The 24,166-nt window shown below is 39.5% G+C and overlaps 1 protein-coding gene across 1 annotated transcript in view; it reads right to left on the minus strand.

Moving 5' to 3' along the window:
- plxna3 (plexin A3) overlaps nucleotides 1–24,166 on the minus strand; it is an 89,912-nt gene that overhangs the window by 35,943 nt on the left and 29,803 nt on the right. The window contains exons 2-9 of the mRNA XM_057829596.1: nucleotides 21,856–22,238; nucleotides 21,592–21,782; nucleotides 18,663–19,210; nucleotides 17,790–17,954; nucleotides 16,690–16,872; nucleotides 1,840–1,980; nucleotides 1,664–1,764; nucleotides 557–680 (exon numbers count right to left, since the gene is read on the minus strand). Of these exons, the coding sequence (XP_057685579.1) occupies nucleotides 557–680; nucleotides 1,664–1,764; nucleotides 1,840–1,980; nucleotides 16,690–16,872; nucleotides 17,790–17,954; nucleotides 18,663–19,210; nucleotides 21,592–21,782; nucleotides 21,856–22,163 (1,761 nt within the window). The 5' untranslated portion in view covers nucleotides 22,164–22,238. The remainder of the gene's footprint in view (nucleotides 1–556; nucleotides 681–1,663; nucleotides 1,765–1,839; nucleotides 1,981–16,689; nucleotides 16,873–17,789; nucleotides 17,955–18,662; nucleotides 19,211–21,591; nucleotides 21,783–21,855; nucleotides 22,239–24,166) is intronic.

The following is a 24,166-nucleotide window of genomic DNA, read 5'->3' on the forward strand; positions in this document are numbered from 1 at the left end:
AAAATTGTTGTTACAACTATTAAAAAATATATATATATACAAAGTACTCAAAAAATGATAACAAAACAATAAAAAAGAATGTAGAGAAATCATATGGTTGTACCGTATGTGGGCCTTTAAGTGACGGGTTGTTTTGGTCTCTGCTAACGTTTAAATTTTGTACTGTACTGATCAATAAAATGGATGAAAGTGCATCAGCATGAGTTGCTTTCATCTTTTTTTCTTTCCACATTATGCAAAGCTCGCACAAAACCCAAAATTCTGGTGAGTGGAAAAAAATAAAATAAAATCAACCAATGCTTGTAATTTATTAGTCAGGATTCACTTACATCAAGATTTCACTGAAAGTTATGCACATCAATTTCCTAAATCTATGACTGAATGGAAGACAGCATTTAGTTCATGCACTTTGTAGTGCACTTGTATATGTTTCCAAGGCAGATCTGCCACATCCAGTATGGTAGATGCGCTGGCGTGCAGTATGTTGTCCATTGGCCAACATTGTCAAGGCGGCTTCTATGTATTCATTGCATTTCTATGAAGGGACATTCTGTACCTGTGTTGCAGGGGCAGTGACAGACATGTTGCTGGGGGTAACGGAGATGTTGACACACTGATCTAGCTTGGTGTTGAAGTGCTGAGCCTCCTGCCACTTCTCACAGGCTTCCTGTCTTGAACATCTGGAGTGGGCACATGACATGATTATCATCGATAATGGGCTGGCCACAGAGGCAGAAAATTCAAAAATGAAAATAATCATGAAGTCAGCCATTTTTGTCAGAGAGTACCATTTTTCTGGAATTTGCCTTACAGTGAACACTGCCAACTGCATTTAATTTTTGGCATTTGGAAATTCACTATGTAGGGATTTCTTTTGGTCTGTTTTTACTCACTAAGACCACACCTATTCACTGTTTATGTGCTCAAGCTAGAAGAGTAAAAGTATTACCGGAACTTTGTGGACGCTTGTGATATTCTCTAACATATATAATAGTGTGTAAAATGGCAAAAGGTGAATTAAAAAATATTTTGATAATCAATTGCATGACGTAAAATTAGCCACTTTCAGATTCCTGCTTCTTGACAGTTCATTTCTGTTGTAGACTATGAAAGCCGACAAAATATTTTGTGTACTGTCAAAATAAAAAATTCGCAAACATCTGCTTACACTTTTGAAAACTGATCAACATGCCTATAACAAATTATCTGATGAGCACACATCAACAATGTTTCAGCGTTGAGTGCACTGTGCAGCACCATATTATGAAGTGATGGTGCATCTATTGAAGCCTGAATGAGTACAACCATTTTCCCAAGCACAGAGAAGGGCTCTTTAATTTTGAAGGCCAAGTTGATTGATGTAGCAAAGAGGAAATGTCTCCACCTGGACTTTCAACATCAAAGAAGCCCACAAACTGTTAGTGTGTGTGTGTGTTCCCATGTGGCATCATTAATGTTTCTATAAATGCCTTTCACACAGATACATGCACGCATGCGGCGAAGAGCTAGTCCAATCAGAGGCGAGCGTCAGTAGTTTGCCGCAAATTGAGCATCAACACGATTTTGTGCTTTTCTATCTTATGCATCTACTGATCTATCAACAAAAAGTTCCCTAATCATTTTTGATATACTATACGAGTATGATATCATGAATTTGTCTTACTTGTTGTAGAGGACACACCAACCACAGTGAGGGTCTCCTGAAGATAAGCATTCCGAACAAGACTGGTACTGCTCACATGTCTCCACGGGAAGTCGACTCACCTGATACAACAACAACAAACGAGCATGTCAGATGTTCATGCGACTGTACCTGCATCTGTGTGTGTGCGTGCCCACTTGTCTGTCACTAAGTAAGTAGATGTACAGGTGGTCTGGACTGAACGTCATGTCTCTCAGGATGGGTTTTCCTTCCACCACGGTTACACTCTCGTACAGCAAAGCATTGCCAGACGGCGGCGGGATTCCATCTACGCGAATCTAAAACACAAACACAGGAATTTAGCCAGCATAACATCAAAAAGACCTACAACTGACAGGCCATTGGCAAACAATTCGTTTTCTGTCTGAATCCCAAATATTTGGGGTTCCATCGTATTCTATTGTCCTTTAAATTGCTGCCAACATTTTTCTAGGTACCATTTTGTGCATAATTGCCTCTGTGTGTGTGGACGAACGGTATACGGTTATAAATGATGTTATAAGTACAGTAGAATGGACATGAAGTTCTTGTTTTCCAAACTCAGAAGCTCTGTCCTTCTACCTCATCTAAGTGTGACCCAAAAAAACAAGACCGACGAGGATGAGGGGCGTGGGGTGTGTGTCAGGTGGGGGATTAGCATGGGGCACTATAACGAGGGAAGCAGGTAAGAGGATGCAAGGATGGAAAGAGAGTGTGATGTTGTCAGTGTGTTAATGAGCTGTCTGCTTGTTGTACGTTTGGTCTTAATTTGAGCTGATGAGTCCCCCCTCCCACCACACATAAACACACACACAGTGAAGAGTATGGAAGAAAAGGAGGAGGGGGCTTGAAAGTAGGACACTGCAGCAGACAAGAGCGATATACACGCACGCTCACATGCTCGTGCACGCACACACACAAACGCAATGAAGCCCCTCAACACAAAAGCGCACCCACACACACAAAAAAAACATGTAAAATAACACCCCAAAAATATATGCATCAACACACACAATAAACACAAATGCTCACAGTCACACGCAGAAAAAAAAAACGAACAAAAGATTCAAATACATTTGGACACACACACCCCGACAAAAGACCGGACAGACAGACAGACACACACACACACACACACACACACACACACACACACACACACCAATGAGTCGCACAGACGCACACTAACACCACGATATACAGACACACATACGTGCACCCTTAAAATAAATTAATACAAAAGCAGGGCACACGTGTACTTGTGCACACGTGCGCACATATTCACAAACGCGCATGTGCACGCATATTGTATGCTTGCACGCACGTTCATGTTCTTGTATGAAAACAAATGGAAAAAGCACAAACACATGGACACACACAACAACAACATGGCAGGTGGTGGACACGAAGATGTTTGAATTCCACAACGCAGCTGACATGACACTGGAGCCGCCATCCGATACGTCTCTTGCAACACCCCTCTAAACACCCCTTCTTCCCAAATCGCCATTACGCTCATGCAAGAAAGCATTGATTCATGAAGAGGTGACCTTTCACCTGTGACTGTGACTCAAATGCTAAACACACACGTTCACAAACACGCACACATTGACATGTGAACTTTAACCCTTCACCCTGGAACAATCTGCGTGTCTGTGTGGCCTCCATATTGTGGCCTGTGATGTCACGATAATAAGCCTACCTCCAATACCCTGCAAGTGTTCCATCCCATATGTGTGTACATGTATGTGTGTGCGTGTATATATACATATGATGCATCATGGACCACTGATGTCTCAGACATGTACACAAATGTGGTTAGTGTAGCAATTAAAGTCCCATTGTCACGTTTTTTTTTTCACACTAATTAAATGATTCAATTTTGTCAAAGAGTATTTAAAACTAAATTATCAAGATGCACACACAAATCTTGGAGTAAAAATATTTTTTGTAAAGACTTGCCTCTGCATAGTTGAAATTGATGATGTAATTGAATGCAAGGATTCCGGCAGAGTGTATATGACTCAATGGAAAACAGCAGTCGAGACTCTTTGACTTTATCGTGCGGAATATGAATTTGAAAGTGGGTCAAAGGAGGAAGTAAGTCCGAAGAACATGATTCCGAGGCGATTTTACCACAGAAGTTCAAACCGGAGGCAAACCATCATGAAACGGCGTGAGTAAGCGAGCGAGAGCGACAGCGCCAGGCATGGAAGCAACTCCATTAACTTTGGATCTCAGGCATAGGCGGATCTACTATTCAGGCGAAGTATCTGATCGCCTTAGGCCCCCAACCAGTAGGGGGCCCCCAACCAGCTGCCTTTGCACCAACGAGCAAGGGCTTGGGCCACCGGAGCCAGCAGCACCTCCAACTATTCGTCATGTATAATTATGTCAGCATACCAAACAAACAAATAACAAAACAAAAAAGAAAGCCATTTGAATGCTCCATTTATATTATCTCTCCCCTACACACTACAATGGACTGTTCCACGACGACAAACTGAGTATCAGTTGCTTAGCTTTAATTAGCGCTGTTTAGCCTAGCTTAGCATCGCTTAGCTCCGCTTAGCTGTTCGCTAGCTTAACTTAGCTCTCCCGCGTTTTTCACACCACTAAGCTCGCTATTTTTACAGCTCACTTGCTACTTTGCACGTCGGCTATCATTTATTTCGAACACATGAGCTTAGTGCTTTCCATGAGAGCCACAGTGCAGTGAGGGAGAAGTTGAGAACAGGCCGCTAATGCCTCTTTTAACTTTCTTCTTCTTCTTCTTCACACCGAACATAAAATACACGACAGTACATCCTGTGGCGAAACAATGCAGTACAGTTCCAATCAGTCAAACAATAATGCTCAACAGCTGGTTAACAGCATTTGCTAACGAAAAAAGTTAAATCTATTAGTGACACCACAAGCAATGATGAAGAATGTTTTTTTTTTTTTTACGGGGAGTAAAGCGGTTAGCAGTTTAGTGAACGTACCTCCAGTGAACATATCAAAATAAAAGCACGTCATGTTCGTCATATAAATAACAATTTCTGGTTGGTAATGAATAATTATTATACTACTATTACATATATAGTATACTAGTAGTAGTATACTATAATAATAATGCTAGATTTTTTTTAAAGAATTGTTTTGAATAATGTTGGAAAGGCAAAGTCAGTGTTGTGAATCTGTTTACTTTCCATTCTTTTGCACTAGTAAATGCTATCAGCATTAACCTCATTGTTTATTTGTGATTAATTATTATTATTTAGACGCTTATTTGTACTTTATTAATGAATGTAAGTATTCCAAAATGGTTTTGTGAATTAATAAGTGTCAACAAAAATTTAATTGCTAAATTAGTAAAAAAAAAAAAAAAAAAAGAAAATTAATTGAATTGGTCGACTAATCGTAAAACTAGTCGGCTGACTAATCAGGAGAAAATTTGTCATTTAGGACAGCTCTAGTGTACCGGAACATATTTCCTCCACACCCTTCTCACCTTTTTAACCCCTGACCCAAGAAGAGGGCACCTGGATATTTTCGCCTTAGGCCCCAAAATTGCCAAGTCCGCCACTGATCTCAGGCACCTGGATGGTACATACTTACATTTACGCCTCTCGATTACTCACAACGGCATAGATAGCTGTTCAAAAATGAATAATTTACCATCTGAAAAGATTAAAACCTGGACTTGCTTTTTTACTAGTGCATTTTGGTGACGCCAGGGCCAACGGCGAGAGCTAAAGCCTTGTTGTTTCAGATCCAATTTTATTGTTAACAACTCTTCATTAGCAACAAGTAATTTGTCACAACAGTCTTCAGTAAAGTGTTTTGATCAAAACAACAGAATACTTACCAGCTGGCCCACTTCTATGTGCTCAATCTACTCAGCTCATTGCTTCGTCAGACGGAAAAAAATAAAGGCTAATATTGACAGTGTTCGTGTTGGAGCAATTTCGTACAAAACACGTATTAATCATTGTTCCGTAAACAACAAGTATAAACAATTTTTTCGATAAAAACGATTGAAAATCTTCGAAAAACAACGAACACCACAGCAATGAAACTAGGCAGATGAGTGTGTTGTGCGCGAAATAGCCTGCCTTTAATTACATCTCCTCAAATTACTGACACTGGCATACTGGACAACAGCGAAATGGGATTAAAACTGTTTTGCGATTTTTTTGGTTGATTTTACAAATAAAAGGACTACGGGTTGTGGCTCAGTAAAGTCCAATCTGTAAGATTCAGTAAAGTACCCCATGACGTAACAGTTGGACTTAAACACCCATAATTAGTTTTATTTTGATTATTAAATAAACATTCTAGCTGAAAGTCTGAGAATAAAGTCATACTGTTAAATGAAAGGCGAGAAAATGTATGTTTCAAGAAAAATATATTTTTGCCTTTTCACATGTATGTGAATATCACATGTCATAAAATCAGTCATTGGCTGCTTTTGACAACTATTGACATCCGAAAGATTTGAACCGGCCGAGTTCAAAAGTATACAACGACCCCCTGACTTGAACATTTAAAGGGTTTTTAGAATCCAAATGGCCAAAATTTCACTAACCTTTCTTATTTGGTAAAAAAAAAAAAAAAAAAAAACTAGGAGTCACTTTTAATGAGATAAAGGAAACCCATTTTCAGCCATTGGCAACTAAGTACAGTAATTGCTGTTGGAACGCCTCAAAGTTGACGCACACACTTCTTGGTGTAAAGTAATACTAAAATAACATTATTTATAATGTCCAACAACTTTGAACATATATTCATCTGGGATCTCTACTTATTCCCAATTAGACATCTTAAAATAGCAGTCGTCAATAAGTAATGGTACATTCGCCTGACTTCGGTACAGGCAGCATGGGATTGATTCCAACTCAGTGGCGGGGTGATTGTGAGTGCGAATGGTTGTCTGTCTCCATATGTGCACTTCAACTGACTGGCGACCAGTTTAAGGTGCAGTCCACCTTTTTTCAAAAGTCATCTTGGATAGAGTCCAGACCACACAACAATAACAAGGGCAATAGATGTTGAAAACGAATGGTCATCTTAAAATTAGGGCTGTCAAACGATTAAAATTATTAATTGAGTTAATTACAGCTTTAAAATGAATTAATCGTAATTAATCACAATTCAAACCATCTATAAAATATGCCATATTTTTTCTGTAAATTATTGTTGGACTGGAAAAACACAAGACTGATATACAGTATACATTCAACATACGGTACATATGTACTGTATTTGTTTATGATAACAATAAATCAATAAGATGGCATTAACATTATTAACATTCTCTTAAAGTGATCCATGGATAGAAAGACTTGTAGTTCTTAAAAGATAAATGTTAGTACAAGTTATAGACATTTTATTTTAAAATCCCTCTTAATGTTTTCGTTTTAATAAAATCTGTAAAATTTTCAATCAAAAAATAAACTAGTAGCTCGCCATTGTTGATGTCAATAATTACACAATGCTCACTCATGGTGCTGAAACCCATAAAATTAGTCGGACCCAAGCGGCAGCAAAGGGCGACAAAACACCAAAAAACACAAGTAACAAGTGGACATTACACTGTGCTGTCATTTTAATCTGGTTGAGTGGGGCATGTGCGTTATATGCGTCAAATTATTTTAGCGTGATTATTTTTAAAAAATTAATTACCGCCCGTTAACGCAATAATTTTGACAGCCCTACTTAAAATATTAGCACAACAGATTCCAACTATGAGAATCAGAAAATAGGGAGTGGCTCACCTTCCTTTTCTCTCATGCGAAGCTTGTCTGATATTTTGTGGACAAAAGAAGGGAAACTCAGATTTTTCACAAATTCAAGGGGGAACTTTTTTTTTAACTAGGGGAAAAATAGGTGCTGACAATTCATAGTAATAAGACAACTACTGTATGAATCACTTACCAGCATAAGTCATAAATTTTGATAAAGAAGTAGGCCACCTCTGAAATTTGTCTAGAGCAATTAAAAGAATAATACCCTCCATAGTTGTCATGAAGACCACATTAGGACAACATGGATGGATACAAACAAGGGATTGTGTGTGTCCGTGTGCGAATTTTGCTGACATACACACACTACACATTGTTCATTGAGCCATCAGAGCCTGAGGGAGGAAGACGAGGAGGAAGGCCAGTGAGGGGTGAAATGAGGGGGGACTAAGCTTATTAGCCCATTCCCATCCCCCTGACACATACACATACACACGCACGCACCCCCCCCCCACACACACACCCTCACAATGGATAATAGTGAGACCACCAACTGACGCGTTTCCCTGCAGTCACACAACAAATACATAATTTTTGCTCGTTTTCTTCGAACTTCCCTTGGTGAGCAGGAAGCACTTTTGTCCACCATCTCTCTAATGGCTACACCACCTTTTGTCAAGTTGTCTGTCATCTGTGTGTAACATGAGTTCCATGGGAGAGCTGCCCATTTAACCCTCGTCCTATGTCGAAGGGCAAAGAATACAAAACCAGAAAAAAATTTGCCAGCCCTCGAACCCCTTTTTTTTTTCCAAAACGAAATACGAGCCACGGAATTCTCCCAACATGACTTGCTCCAAATCAAAATGGCTGACATCTGACTATATACTTGTAAATTCTCTGTTACCTTTTCTTCCCAAAATCCCCCCCCCCCCCCCCCAAAAAAATAAACAGTATTGTTAAAAAAATGGCTGACTTCTTGTTAAAGGTAATGTCAAGTCATTTTAATAATTTGTTTCTAAATAAAAGTTGTTGCTGGATGAATGGATGTGTTTAGCTACATGAAATATGTTTGAGTCCTGAATTGCTAAGTTATAGCAAGAAAAACATTTTTTACTCATGAGCTGGTAGGATTTTTGGGCGGGGCTAAACACAGTATTTACTGAAATCAGTAAAAACCTGGGCTTCTGACCTGCCCTGACTGCTTATAAGGCCTAAGTGGCTATTCAAAACAATTGCAACTTCCTCATTCATAACTTGTCTATCGTGCTATGCCTATAAGTTACAACCCCAACAAAATATATTTTCTCTCAGGTGTTTATGTTCATTGGGCTTTGTGTAATAACTAGGGCTGTCAAACGATTAAAATTTTTAATTGAGTTAATTACAGCTTAAAAATTAATTAATCATAATTAATCGCAATTAATCGCAATTCAAACCGTCTATAAAATATGCCATATTTTTCTGTAAATTATATATATATTCTGTAAAATAAATTGTTGGAATGGAAAGATAAGACAAGATGGATATATACATTCAACATACGGTACATAAGGACTGTAGTGGGCATTTCACTCTACTGTCATTTAAATCTGTCTATGCTGTCCTCACTCCGAAGCGTCTACTTTTTCCAAAGCTAGACAGCTAGTGAACGACGCCTTAATAATTCTTCTTCCTTTTTCATCTAATTTATTAATAAAATGGTCTCAAACCATTGTCCTCTTTAGACCGTCGTAAAAGTACAAAATAAAAGTACACAAGCATTGCATTAGCAACAACGTTAGCTTAGCACGCTATACAGGTTCACTAAACATAAACAAAAAGCGTCTCATACAAAAAATATAACATTTCGCTTACTAACATAATACGTACATTCTTTACAACAACCATACTTACGGACAAATCTTGTCCAAGGATCATATAAGCACAACATTATCAGCCCGAGACGTCGTGCAGCCATAATGAATGAACTGGTAAGAAAACAATAAACCATGTCGCAAAGCGACCACAAGAGTTCGCTGTTGGACAGCATAAAAAGCCTTGCTGTAAAATTTACCAAAAGGCAGAATACTTTCTGAGCGGGACATGTGTGTTAATTGCGTCAAATATTTTAACGTGATAAATTTAAAAAATTAATTACCGCGCGTTAACGCGATAATTTTGACAGCCCTAGTAATAACACATGGTAAAACAGCTGGCCTTGGACGTGGGAGCGAGGCGTGCATAAAATGTGACCAAGAGAGATGCTTCTTCAAGCACACACGCTCACTAAGTCTCGCTGTCATGAAAAATTTGTTGTGTAGGCATAGAAAAAAAGCAAGGGCGTAGGTTTGGTCTCAACATTGGTAGGGGACGATGTAACAGCATAACCTTCATGTACACTTTTTACTCGGGATAGGACATTAATAGGACCAAACAGATTGGGTGAACGGGGGTCAGGGCTACATTTCTCACCAATATTAACCTAATTAATTGATATGCTAAATCAGGGGTGCTCGTTACGTTGATCACGATCGAGCAGTCAATCGCAACGCTAGTGTGGGTAGCTCGCAGCATCCAATTTATTTATTTATTTTTTAATATATATATGAGGATGTTTTGTGATTGAGGTTATGCAGCACCCGTCTCTTTCTAATCAGCTTCTTGCTCACATTTTTCTGTTTCTATAGTTTGCAGCAGAGTTCACTACATTTCTTATATTTTAATTAACGTTAACAGTAGAAAACACAAACAGAAGGATACTTCTCTCTAAGCAGCTTCCTATTAGTTTTGCAGGTTACCAAATTCACACAGTTTACTGTTATGCTAACACTGATGCAGGTCGGACTTCACAAGAGCAAAATTTGTGGTGTGTTCATCGCCTCCACTACATTGACGTCTTATTACATTACTTACAGTGGCTGCTGCTGGCCGAAAAAAAACCCCTTCTAATATCCCTCCTCTTCAAGGGGGGCGGAGGAGGCGGTATGTTGTTGACATGTATTTCTGTCGGGGTTGTGTGAGTGTGAGCGTGCGTGTGTGTGTCTGAGGTGAGTCAAGTGAAAAGGGTAAAATCTAAGTTTGAACATAATGAAAATAATTCACTTAATAATGGTAGGGTCAATTCTAGCCTTACAACATATGGCAAGACAATCTAAATTATCTGTATAACTGAACCCATTATATATAATGCATATAAGGTTGCTTGAAGGTTGGTGGGGACAATTTCAGCATCCTGAAAAGTTAGTAGTGTTATGTCCCTACCGTCCCTATGCAAACCTACGCCCTTGAAAAGAAGATACAAAGTTGCACCCAGGGGACTGAGACCTGACAAGCCAGCCTTGTTTATCCTCATTTTAAAGCTATATTTTATATACTTAGAAATTATTGATTCAAATTTGCAAGGCATGTTAACAACATTTTTCTCTGGTGTGTCAAATTGTTTAATGAGGTTGACAACCATTTTAGGGGACCTTTTAATTTTCTCCACAAGTCCTTGACACTTTTTTGTAATGATTGACGTGGCCACACAGCATTAGAACTTTCTTTCTACAAACTGCATTTTGTGCCTTTGATTTGGGGACCACTTTTTATGAGGATTCACAAACCAGCGAAAAATTAGTTTTGTGGCATTATGAGGCCGGCAAAAAGGCAATGCGACGGCAACCATTGTAACCGGCATTTAGTCATTACTATAGTAACGTACCGAGAGACGAAACATGATCCGATGAAGCATTTTCACTGACACATCCGTTAATTCTTCTGTCCTCACCATGGCAACAGCATAATAATTAATCCTACTCAGTGTGTGTGAGTTTATGTGTTCCAGTGGGGAATTCTAGGAACGCCGAGTTATACACTTAGTGAGACACTATCTCTTGCAAAAACACACACAATGGGAACAGGAAACAATGTTGGAGACAAAGATGGTTCTGTCAAAAAATTAAAACAGCCACACACATACCAGCTTCCATCATCTCCATGACAACAACCATCCCATTCATCCACTCATTTTCTCGAGCGCTTGTCCTCAATATAGCAGCGGGAGAGCTGGAGCTTATCCCAACTGACTTTCCGCTAAAAGAGGGTTTCCCCTGGAATGGTCACCAATAATGTCATAGCACATACACTGCTGGCCAAAAGTACTGGCACCCCTGCAATTCTGTCAGAAAATGCTCAATTTCTCCCAAAAAAGATTGCAAATACAAATGCTGGTAGCTGGTTGGTAGTAATATCTTCATTTATGTTGCTTGCAATGAAAAAACACAAAACAGAATGGAAAAAAATATATATATTATAGGGCTGTCAAACGATTAAAATTTTTAATCGAGTTAATTACAGCTTAAAAATTTATTAATCGTAATTAATAGCAATTAATCGCAATTCAAACCATCTATAAAATATGCCATATTTTTCTGTAAATTATTGTTGGAATGGAAAGATAAGACACAAGATGGATATATATATTCAACATACGGTACATAAGGACTATTTGTTTATTATAACAATAAATCAACAAGATGGCATTAACATTATTAACATTCTGTTAAAGCGATCCATGGATAGAAAGACTTGTAGTTCTTAATAGAAAAATGTTGTACAAGTTAGAGAAATTTTATATTAAAACCCCTCTTAATGTTTTCGTTTTAATAAAATTTGTAAAATTTTCAATCAAAAAATAAACTAGTAGCCCGCCATTGTTGATGTCAATAATTACTTACTCAATGCTCATGGATGCCTATAAAATCAGTCGCACCCAAGCGCCAGCAGAGGGCGGCAAAACTCCATAAAACACAACAAGTGAGCTTTTCAATGTGTACTGTCATTTAAAACTCTCTGAGCGGGGCATCTGCGTTAATTGCGTCAAATATTTTAACGTGATTAATTTAAAAAATTAATTAACGCCCGTTAACGCGATAATTTTGACAGCCCTAATATATTATTTTACACAAAACTCAAATGGGCCGGACGAACATATTGACACCCTTTAAAAAATCATGTGACACTTCTCTAATTTGTGTAATTAACAGCACCTGTTACTTACCTGTGGCACACAACTGTTGGTGGCAATAACTAAATCACAATTGCAGCCAGTTAAAATGGATTAAAGTTTACTCAACCTCTGACCTGCGTCCTTGTGTGTACCACATTGAGCATGGAGAAAACAAAGAGGACCAAAAAACTGTCTGAGGACTTGAAAAAGCAAAATTGTGAGGAAGCATGGGCAATCTCAAGGCTACAAGTCCATCTCCAAAGACCTGAATGTTCCTGTGTCTACCGTGCGTAGTGTCATCAATAAGTGTAAAGCCCATGGCTAACCTCCCTAGATGTGGACGGAAAAGAAAAATTGACAAGAGATTTCAACGAAAGATTGTGCGGATGGTGGATATAGAATCTTGACCAACATCCAAACTAGTTCACGCTGTCCTGCAGTCCAAGGGCACAACAGTGTCAACCTGTGCCATCCGTCGGCGTCTGAAAGAAAAGGGACTCTCTGGTAGGATGCCCAGGAAGACTCCACTTATGACCCAGAGACATAAAAAGCTAGGCTGGAGTATGCCAAAACTTACCTGAAAAAGCCAAAAACGTTTTGGAAGAATGTTTTCTGGTCAGATGAGACAAAAGTAGAGCTTTTTAGGAAAAGGCATCAACATAAGAGTTTACAGGGGAAAAAAACGAGGCCTTCAAAGAAAAGAACAAGGTCCCCACAGTCCAACATGGCAGAGGTTCCCTGATGTTTTGGGGTTGCTTTGCTAACTCTGGCACTGGACTGCTTGACTGTGTGCATGGCATTATGAAGTCTGAAGACTACCAACAAATTTTGCTGTTTAATGAAGCGCTCATTGTGAGAAAGCTGGTTTTCCCTCAGAGGTCATGGGTCTTCCAGCAGAACAATGATCCAAAACACACTTAAAAAAGCACTAGAAAATGGTTTGAGAAAAAGCATTGGAGACTTCTAAAGTGGCCAGCAATGAGTTCAGACCTGAATACATAGAACACCTGTGGAGAGATCTGAAAATTGCAGTTTGGAGAAGGCACCCTTCAAATCTCAGAGAGCTGGAGCAGTTGGCAAAAGAAGAATGGTCTAAAATTCCAGCAGAGCATTGTAAGAAACTCATTGATGGATACCGGAAGCGGCTGTTCGCAAATATTTTGTCTAAAGGTTGTGCTACCAAGTATTAGGCTGAGGGTGCCAATACTTTTGTCTGGGCCATTTTTGGAGTTTTGTGTAAAATGATAATGATTTTTTTTTTTCCATTTTCTTTTGTGTTTTTTCATCGGAAGCAAAATAAATAAATGAAGATATTACTACCAAAGCATTTTTAATTGCAATCATTTTCTGGGAAAAATTGAATATTACTGACAGAATTGAAGGGGTGCCAATACTTTTGGCCAGCAGTGTATAGACAAACAATCGACTTATCAATGTTGGCACTATGGAAATGTGATTTGGGAAAAACAAAGACAAAAAAAAAAAAGCAAAAACCAACCACTACCTGTCTAGACAACTGATATGGAATTAATTTAGGTATTGAGCTGTCCTGTTTTACTTTCTGCTCAATAGTTGAGATTTCCTTCTTAACTCTTATGCAGTTTTTAACATGATGTTATAGTAGATGACTAAGGAAGGTCAATGCCGAAATAACCTACCACACATTAGTTTTACGTCAGCAATCGGGTTCGATTATTATTTGCCTAATTGCCGAGCCCTAGTACGTTTACTGTATACAGAGACAAGCAACAAATTTGTGACCACTCATTGTTGTGGCATATGTGTTGCAAGTCAATGTCAGGGAACATGGAGATGAAAAATGGGCTGGTCTTGAAAGTCAGGACGCACAACGAACTGGTCACCAACCAATGCCAGGGTACATATAGATGAATTGAACTAGTGGTCAATCAATGGCAAGGTTCAAATAGCCAAACATTGGACGTGCTGCCAAGTAATGTCATGACACATACTCTATAGACAAACTATGAACTGGTCGCCAGTCAATATCAGAACACAGAGAAAAATCAACGGACTGATCTCCAGTCATTATCAGGGCATAGATTGACAAACAATGGACTGGTAGCCACTCGGTGTCAGCACACATAGGAAAACAAGCATTGCCACTACCATACCAACCTATGGACAATTTTCTTCATCTTTAAGGAACTAGCTAACTTGTTTTAGAAGTGGGAAGAAAACAAAATAGCACAGAAAAAACATGCTAACTCCACACTGGATGTCAAAGACCAGATTTGATTTCAGAACCCCAGAACTGTGAAGAAAATGAACTGCTTGGTTACCCTCCACTGGATGTCTTAACTGAAGCATAGAAGAATTCTTCACTTCTTGTATCTGTTTCTCTATACTCGTATAGCCTACCAGCTAGTTCCACTGGCAAAGTGACACCATCCGCGATACAAGCGTATGGCAGGCACACAATGGGTTTCCTCCCATGCTCACATTTAGACTGGGTGTGTCAGCCCACTGACCACACACACTCACAGACACGCACACAACGTGAAATGCTCAATTTTCTATACAGACCACACATATTTTTATGACTGTGTGTGTTAGTATGTCTGTCCTTGGGGACAATGTTTATGGATTTTAAAAATTGTTGTAGAAGGACAGTGAGTGATGGAACGAGCTAGGAGGATGAAAAGAATGTGTGTGTAAGAATATTTTTATGAGACATTTACTGCTGCCAAGGACACACACGCACACATTTCAGGGTAAACATTTGGTAACAACTTTCTCCAAGAGTTTGTCATGGCTCATGAGGATGGGTATACGAAGCCATATGATCAGGATAAAGTCAGATCATGTTTGATATTCATCAATTTAATATAAAATTCATAAAATAATTTATTTTGATTGTCCTTTGGACACACAAAATAAATGTGTGTGGGGGGGTTGTATTTGTAGGGGTGTGTTTGTGTGGGTGTGTGAGTTCAGCACAGCGTGTCTCCTCTCTACCCTGTGCTGTTTGTTTTGAAAAGATGAGAGTGCATAACACACAAAACACACACAAGACACACACTCTCAAAAAGCCAATCAGCTGTCAGTAGAGTAGATGTCCTTGTCCTCTCACTATCTATCCATCAAATATATTTACTCTATTGCTGTCTACTATTTAACAGCCAACATCCCCACCCCTGACTACGTTTGATTTGTGCGTTTGCACACACAGGAAATGGGAGTTGCACGCACGCATTTTCGCACAGTCATATCCAGTGGATTTTTCAAACAGCAGGCATGAATGAGTGATACCAACTTAGACTTCCAACATGACTGTGACCAGAGAACATGTCCTCTGTGTCACTTATTAAAATGTATTTTACTTGCTCGGAAAAATATTTTGAATACATATTCTTTTAAACAATTTCAAACATTTGTTTAGTAAGGATTATAACACTTTCATATTTTGCTGTCTGGTAATGTAAATTAAAGCAATTAAATATGATGTGAAAAAATAAATAAGTAAAATGTAAAGAATTAAGCAGTTTGTGCATCATAATGACTTCATTTCAGCTTCTTCTGTGTGGGCCACAGGGCAGCCAGTATAATTAGCAGTGTCACCAGATTTCCGATGTCTGTCAGAATGCTGCGTCTGGTTGGAACAACCACTTCAAATGCACTAAGAATTTAGAAAATTGGATGATAGGTTCCAGAGGAATGTTTTTTTTTTCCACCAATGGTCAGAAAACAACACCTTTATATTAAAGTTAAAGGTGCTATAAAATACTACGACCATGTCTTTAAAATGATAGCAGACCATATTGCTGACACAAATCAATCAAAAAAAGTGATAGGAAAGGCTTAATAACGGAAGTAGATCCTAATCAGTCTTCCTTTCTCAGCTGCCTTCGTCCCGCCCACTAAAAACTACCAACAGAAAATGATGTCACACCCAGAATGAGCTGCAGAGTTTTGCAATCTGAGAGCATGCTTTTCATAGGCTTTCTTTTCTGTTGTTGCCATTAGTATAGTCACTTTATTTTTTTTTGACATGGTCACCATTTCACAGGACCTTTAAATAGGATACTTTGATTATTTCGCAACAATTTTTGTCCTTGACATTTTATCCGTAATGAAAGGAAAATCCATTATCCCTCTGGAAGTTGACCCAATTTCATGGTGACCAAAAAAAGTTTTCAAAGCTTGTTTGGTGAAATAAAGCAATACCAAAATGGAAAATAACATAATTGTTTGAGGATTTAATGTGATGGCCTTATTGCCAAGGCCTGGTCACTAGAATGGTTGGAATTCAAAATATCAAATGCTTAAAATAAAAATTAAAAAAAAGCACAAACCTTCTTCAGCTGGCCGCTGCGGGTCCCCACAAAAACTACTGTGTGCTCGCCATAGGTGTACGCCGCCACGGCGCCCATACCCTCAGTCCGGTCCTCGAATAACGGACTCCCCTCAATGACTCGCAGACCTCCCAGTGGTTGATTCAGCACAAGACCACAAAAGTCGTCTCCGATCTGTTTCGGCTGAACAAAGACAACAACTATTTAATGAATTAAATAATCAGAAAGGCCTTTTGAATGTTATGTATGACCATAGAAAAGTAATTTTTAAATGTGTTACTGTAAAACCAAATAGTTATTTGTCTGGACTGCCTATTCAATCAGATTCCAGCCTCTATGTGCTCCATTGTCAGTCTAATCTGCCCAGGGCCTTCAGAATCAGAAGTGCCAGTCTATGTAACTTAAAGAGTACTTTGTGATGGATCTGTTTCTTTAACCAGTTAGATTTAAAATTTACCTCACAGAGATTTTCTGGAAGGCAATATACAGTATATATATATATATATATATATATATATATATATATATATATATATATATATATATATATATATATATATATATATATATAGTCTACATTTTATAATCAGAATCTGTAGGTAGTATGATGTTTTTGTTTTTGGAAACTTTATAGGAAACTATTGCTCCTGAACTGCACCGGAGGATAGACATTGATGACTAATGTTTATGGTTTCTATAATTTCAACGTGATTAGTGATGGTATAAAAAAAAAGTGAATTATATGATCTGAGTACCCACTGAAGTCCCCAGGTAGCAAATACATGGCCCCCGTTAGCAGAGGTGCGCTGTTAGCACAGATTTCCACAATATTGTAATTCGGCAGCTTGATTAGGAAGTGCTGCTTCCGAAAGTGAGAATTAAAGATTTATATGCAGACTTACTTTAAGAGTATTGAGTGCAGAGTCTCTGTACGTCTCTAATTACAACAGAAAAAGTGGCTAGGACAGTTGCTCGTTGACTTTGACCCAACAATGTCATATTTTAAAAAATGAAATAGGTCTTGGAAGTTTCCTTTAACCTGTAACCTACACATACAGTGAGTGTGGGGGTGTGGTTTGATCAGATGTGCTGTGACTCACTGTGTGGATGCAGGGCAACTCCTTGTTGAGTAACCATGGCAATGAGAGGCGGCCTATCCCACGGTAGCAGGAGCGAATCCTCTCTCTCATTGCCAGGTTGATGTCATGCAGCGTGAACAGACACAGCAACGTCTCTCTAGGGGGGTTTGAGCGGTTCTTTTGACCCTGAACAACACACAAACAAACGTTCAAAAACAGAAACATTTGGAGGTGGAGTGTGACTAACAAAATCAATTGCGTAACTAGTTCGAAAACGTGCAGTAGGACTTGATGTTGATCAAAACCGAGACTGAAATTATACATACTGTAATTTTAACCTGCCATAAAATTATGCACAATTTGAACAATATCATAGTGCCTGAATAAAGTAGAAAAAAATATACAGTAATTAAACATTAATACATTTAAATACATTGCGCATAAATGTTAAAGAACTGTACTTAAATAAATCATCCCTCTCTCGGTCGTATTGTAACACTGATTTGATTTTTAGCAAACAGAGTAAGACGGCATGATCGGAAGAGTGTCGTTTGCTGTGTAGTCATCATTGTCATAGCAGGTACACTGTTATTGCTAGCACTGCTATTTGGTTGTGGAGGGTACTGGATAGCATTCCCTGTGATAAATATTCACAGAGCTGGGTAGCTTTCTCTGTGGCTATTCATCGCGACTATGCACTTTCATAATCGCATGCAATTATAAATGGCAAAGCATCGCTGTTGTGGGGGTCATTGTTTTGTCGTTATTTGGTTACAAGATTTTGGTTTGAGATGGGATAGTAAGAAACATTGTTGTTAAAACATTCAACACACAATATATACATTTAGGAGCACTAGAAGGAGCTGCATGTAACAATAACTAAAAAAAAGTCACCTGAGAGAAGATGACAAACAGGATGTCATCGTCCTCCGACAGTCCGAGTGCTTGGGCCAAGCGTCGTCCAGGTTTCTGCTTATAGGCAGCTTGGACAAGTCTGTACTCCACGCCATCCTTGGTGCATCCCAGGGGGAATTCCACGTAAGAGTAGAACTCAGTGTCGTTGGAGCACATCCTCACGATCTTGGAGGTAAAGAACTTCTCTCCACCAGCATCCATCTGTGTCAGCTGAGTGTCCAGTTGCAATGTCAGGAAGTACACATAAGTGCGGCTGGAGAAGCCATAGACGTAGTAGATGTCAAAGGCTGGATAGAGAGACAGTGTATCGGAAGGGATCTTGATCTGCGATGACACAAACTCGTCCTGGTAAACCAGCGAGAACATGTTGACGCTCTCCTCGTCGGCAACTAGCTTCCTGCTAGACAGCGTGGGGAAATACTCGGACTTTCCATCAATGGCAGCGCCAATGAAGAGGCGGCTGCCGCCTTTCCCTGTTTTCTTTCTCTTGGGGTCGTTGGTCCAGTCGTCATCGACAACAACAACACCTGAAGAGAAGGGTTGTGGTTATCTTAGTAGCAGGCTAATGTGTTGGTCACCTGCTATCTTACCCGATTTTTATGTTGGATTTTTACTGACCACACCAACTGATGTCACCAATAGAGTTTACTACTCAAAAATCAATTTTCTATCCACTCTCATCTCATTAGGTTTGGATATGAGCTGGAGCATTATCACAGCTGAGTTCAGGTACACACTTGCGAGTGAATTGCGTGCCTATTTTTGCCCTCCAACTGTAGGCGCAATTTAGTAGGTATGTATGCAATTTTGTTTTCATCCAAATGTCTAACATATCAACATAATTATTAAAAAACTCCAAATTGATTTGTATTTTTTATTGGTTTAGGTGAAAGGTAACTGATTGGATTGTGTTAAATGTGTATGTAGTAACGTTTTAAATCGGTCTAAGGCCCTTGAATCAAAACGAATCATGGCAGATTTTGTAATAATAGCAAATATTGTACTGTTGTCCAAATAATCGATATCGTATCATGATGAAATCTGCGATTTACAACCCTACCATTTCCAGCAGGGGTCCGGAGACTGAGGATTGCACATCCTTTTAACTGGCCCACCAGCCCCTCACTACTTGAACTGGCCACGTGAAGCAATCATCTTTGTCATTAACGGAGTGACCATGTGATGTGGGAAAATATTACGTGATTGTTTTATTCCCATAGCTAGAAGGTATGTTGTTTTATTCCCATAGCTAGAAGGTATTCACACGAAATAACTTGTTTTGAAGGGATTCACACGAGATAACTTGTTTTGCACCATGGTAATTGTTTTGCTTACACACCTGGGTCCCATAGAGTCTCACGAGATAACTTGTTTGGTTTTGACTTTAACTGCTGGGAGCCTCGACTGGGGTGATTCTCATACCCTTACGGGGGAGGACCCTCACGATCTCGGGTGGTGCATTTTCGTTGGAGCGAGGAGTGGCCGCCCGCGCTCTCACGTCAGACGCACCTATAAGAATCGAGAGATTCCTCTGCCTCCCTGAAGTCTGCTGGCGGATCTGGTACCCATCGCGCAGCGTTTCCCTTTTTTTTGCCTGACTGGAGTGTTGCTGGCTTCCCACTCATTTTGTCACGGTAAGCGATTTGCATTTCTAAGGGACAACTTGGTTGAGCTGTAACGGTAACGCGGGGATCTGAGACTCACATACCCAAATCTAGTGACCCGTTACTACTTGTTTGCATGTCTGACCTGTTTTGATTGTGCAGGTTTGACCTGCTGATGCTTGCTTTTGTGGGATTGTAATCAATAAATCTCATTTATTCTGCATTTTTAATCAATAAACATCGTCTATTGAGCAAAAGTGTTTGCCTGTTGCTGACTCACCGCGAACCTAGAAATTTCGGAAAACACCACAAATGCCAACTGGCTGTGCACTTTGTGCCACAACTGCCCCCATCCCCGCTTTTCCTTTCATTCAAACTACCTCCATCACAATTTTCAAAGTTTTTGGCAATTCTGCTTCCACAAACATGTCTCCTTTCAACCAGTATTTCCGTCCCAGCCGTACTGAATACGGCTTTATTTTATTAAAAAATAAAAATTAAAAAAATGTAATTAAATGTACATCCATCGATAATTACGTTGTGTGAACAAACGCAACATAATTAACAATGTGCATTTAAAAATAAATAATTGATTTGGGTTTTTTTTTTGTTTTGATGGCACGAGTTACCCACACTACCATTGCGATCGACGTAATGGGGACCCCTGTGATAGCTAATCATACAATCTCTTATTTTGAATTAAAACAAAGTGTAAACGATGTGATATGCGATAAACAAATATGTGGCAGGAATGATGTGTTGAAATTGGGGATACTTGTGTCATGTTACTTAGTCATCTCTATGACACAAAAAGGCTGTCTTGTCTGCAGGTGGTCACTTTGGTCTGGGTCATACAATTTTGTTATACGCCCTACCTGACCCAGCCCCACATGTCAGTAAGGACCATAATTTGGCCCCCAGACAAAAAGGTTTGGGGACCCATGATTTAAAGTCTTCAATTAAACTAAAATGCATGTTTTTGGAATGAGAAAGAAAGCTGGAAAACCGCAATACATGTAAACACTACGAGGAAAGGCCAAATCTGGATTTGAAGCCCAAACTCAGAACCATAAGAAGAAGGAGCAAACCCTTTCCCCTCATCCTAATACATAATCTAAGAATGATTTAATGTTGCTAGATCTGTCTTACTTTTAGTGAAATGAAATAATGTTTGTGGGCATCTTCCTTTCTCCATCACGTCCTTTGAACCAGAGCATGACATTCAATGCTCATCTGGTTTAAAACCCCCAATTGGCATTTTGATATCTGACAGTCTAAAAGAGACGTGACGAGCGCACGCATACCTGCCATCCCATCAGCCTCTCTGGCACCAGACAAGTAGTGCTCTTTGCGATGGTGAGGTTCCCCCAATTTGAAGAGATCCTCCAGTCGGAGAAACTGGCAGACACCCTGCCAGATGGAACCGCATGCCACCAGTCTGTTGCCAGTGTAGTCCACCAAAAGGAGCTTGTTCACATTGTCCAAAGAGTCCAGCCTGAGAACAGGCAGAGATAAACAGTAAGACAACGAAACAGACAGACAGCTGTGATAATTGGGGGTAGACAGACCGATGAGCGCAGGCCCTGACGCTGGGTGGTGGGTAACACTTGGCATTGTCCTCCACCGGTCCAGTCATGTGACTCCTCATTTCGGTCAGATTGGCCGACAGCTTGAGGACTCTGTTGACAGCTCCGACAAAAACCTCGCCTGTCCTCTTGTGGACGGTCAGGTGGGTGAGGGAGGTGTCAAACACCCGGTACATTGCTCGGCCACCTGCCGCCACCAGGGGGGGAGGCGGTGTTGCCGGAGCACAGAGGACAAGGAGGGGCCAGGAGAGTAGGAGGAGCGAGAGGACAGGGACAAGGGAGGAAAGCATGGCGGGAGATGGATAAGACAGGAAAGGAAGGAGGAGTTCTCCACAGGTGGATGAAGAATTGTCACCAGGTCATGACTGCAAAAAAAGAAGATGGCTGCAATTAGACATGAACAGATGGGTCCATGAATATTGGCACATCTACACAATTTACATGTTGTTGGCTCTCAATCCGAATGCACTGAATTTCCAGCTTAACTTGAGTGTACTGACATCGAAATCAGACAAACAGCGAAGGAATCAAAACCGCTTATAAGCACTTTTTAAGGGACCAAAAGAAATGAGTCACATTAATAGTAAGAAATCTTTGGTTTAAAATCCTTTGTTGTCAATTACAGCATGAAATATATGACGACAAAACACTAAGTTTCTGGATTTCATAACTGGTAATGCTCTGCCAGGCATTGTTTTCTTCAATGATTAAGATAATGAAAATATTTTGTCGACGAACATTTTTTTATGATGATGATGAGACGATAACGAGCTAAGATTGTGTCTTGGGAGACTTAAACATAACAAGACAAATACGTTTTCGTCTGACAAGATGAGAATCGCACGAAAATGCGCCATAGTTTCCTTTATCTGTTCACTATTTGTTCTCTTTTTTTACATGTAGTTAGTCAGCCTGCATCGTAACAGTGTTTGGGTTGTGTCCCTGGCATGTGACATGTCCTGCACCCACACCCAGACATCACCTGTGACTAGTAGTTTGCGTTAGCATTAACTTTAGCAAAGTGAGCACTGACCATTCTCTTAAACGGTTGTTTTTGTTTTGTGGTCATCTACAGCTTCCAGCAGTATTGCTCCAGGCTACCGGTTGCAAATCCAACCATTGGAAAACCCTCACGAATTTGCGATGTCCTAGTAGACGCAACTTTATATGCTCGTCTGTCAATGTTCTTTCAAAATTGTTGGAAACCTTTACTGTATTATTTATTTGTGGACTAACACCTTAGATTTTTTTTTTTTTTAAAGACAAAAGCATTAGAAGCATAGGCAGGGATTGACTTTTGGGGCAGGGGGGGCACAATATGTTGATGACCCCGAAACGCAGTGTCAGAAATAAAATTAACTTACATGAATATTTTTAACAATAAGTTGAAAATGAGCGTTTTTTTTTTTTGTTTCCCATTATTCTTAAGGGGAATTCTAAAATCTGACTGTTTAGGCTATACTTTTCGCCAAGATCGTCATCCATTGAATATGGTACACCCACCAGTGTTGTGCCAATGTAGTTACCCCAGTCTGTCTGGAGCCACTGAACTGCACTGATTTGCTTGATTTCCGTGCTTTTGTGATGTAGTTATCTACGAGGTTTTGAAACATGACACATCCATCAAAAAAAAACTTTTTTTTCTGTCGTGTACCGTAACATACGTACTGAATGTTAAAAAAGGCAATGTTTCACTGTTTTACTCGTAGGATGACCTATTGCTGTTCTAACTGTAACTCAAGTCCTGTATGGAGTTTTTCCAGTTTAATATACGTCAATGTCCAAAATATATTAACTGTGGTTCTTTTCTGGCTTCAATTAATTGTTCAAGTCGACAACCACCCTCTTACCTAATGTGTGTGTGCGCGCTCCCGCGGGCAGGGGACACCATTTTTGACGGGGGTAACTATATTGGCAAGACACCGGTGGTTGCTCTGTTGTACAATTAGCGTCTTTAGTGGGTCAAATTGAGATTCCGCTCACCATTTTGAAGGTGGTCTCTAGCGTTTCATGGTCCACATTTTCAATCCTTGCTTCTTGCTCAGTAGTTGTTCTTGCTTTTGAAAGCTTAGGTTTAAAAAAAATACGTGTAGCCTATCCATCTTGCCTTTTCGGTCCTCAAATGGTTTTGGCTAAGCATACAAATGACCCTGTAAGGTGCTAGTCACATAATCTGTTCGAAAAATAATTTTGACCTGTTATAAAAATTTTTTTTTTGTTCATTTCATTCATTTTTTGTTTGTTTTATGGCTTTACAACTTATATAGACAATGTTTTACCGGAAAATTCTTAA

The sequence above is a fragment of the Corythoichthys intestinalis genome, chromosome 2 (genome assembly GCF_030265065.1).
Source record: "Corythoichthys intestinalis isolate RoL2023-P3 chromosome 2, ASM3026506v1, whole genome shotgun sequence".
NCBI classification, from domain to species: Eukaryota; Metazoa; Chordata; class Actinopteri; order Syngnathiformes; family Syngnathidae; genus Corythoichthys; species Corythoichthys intestinalis.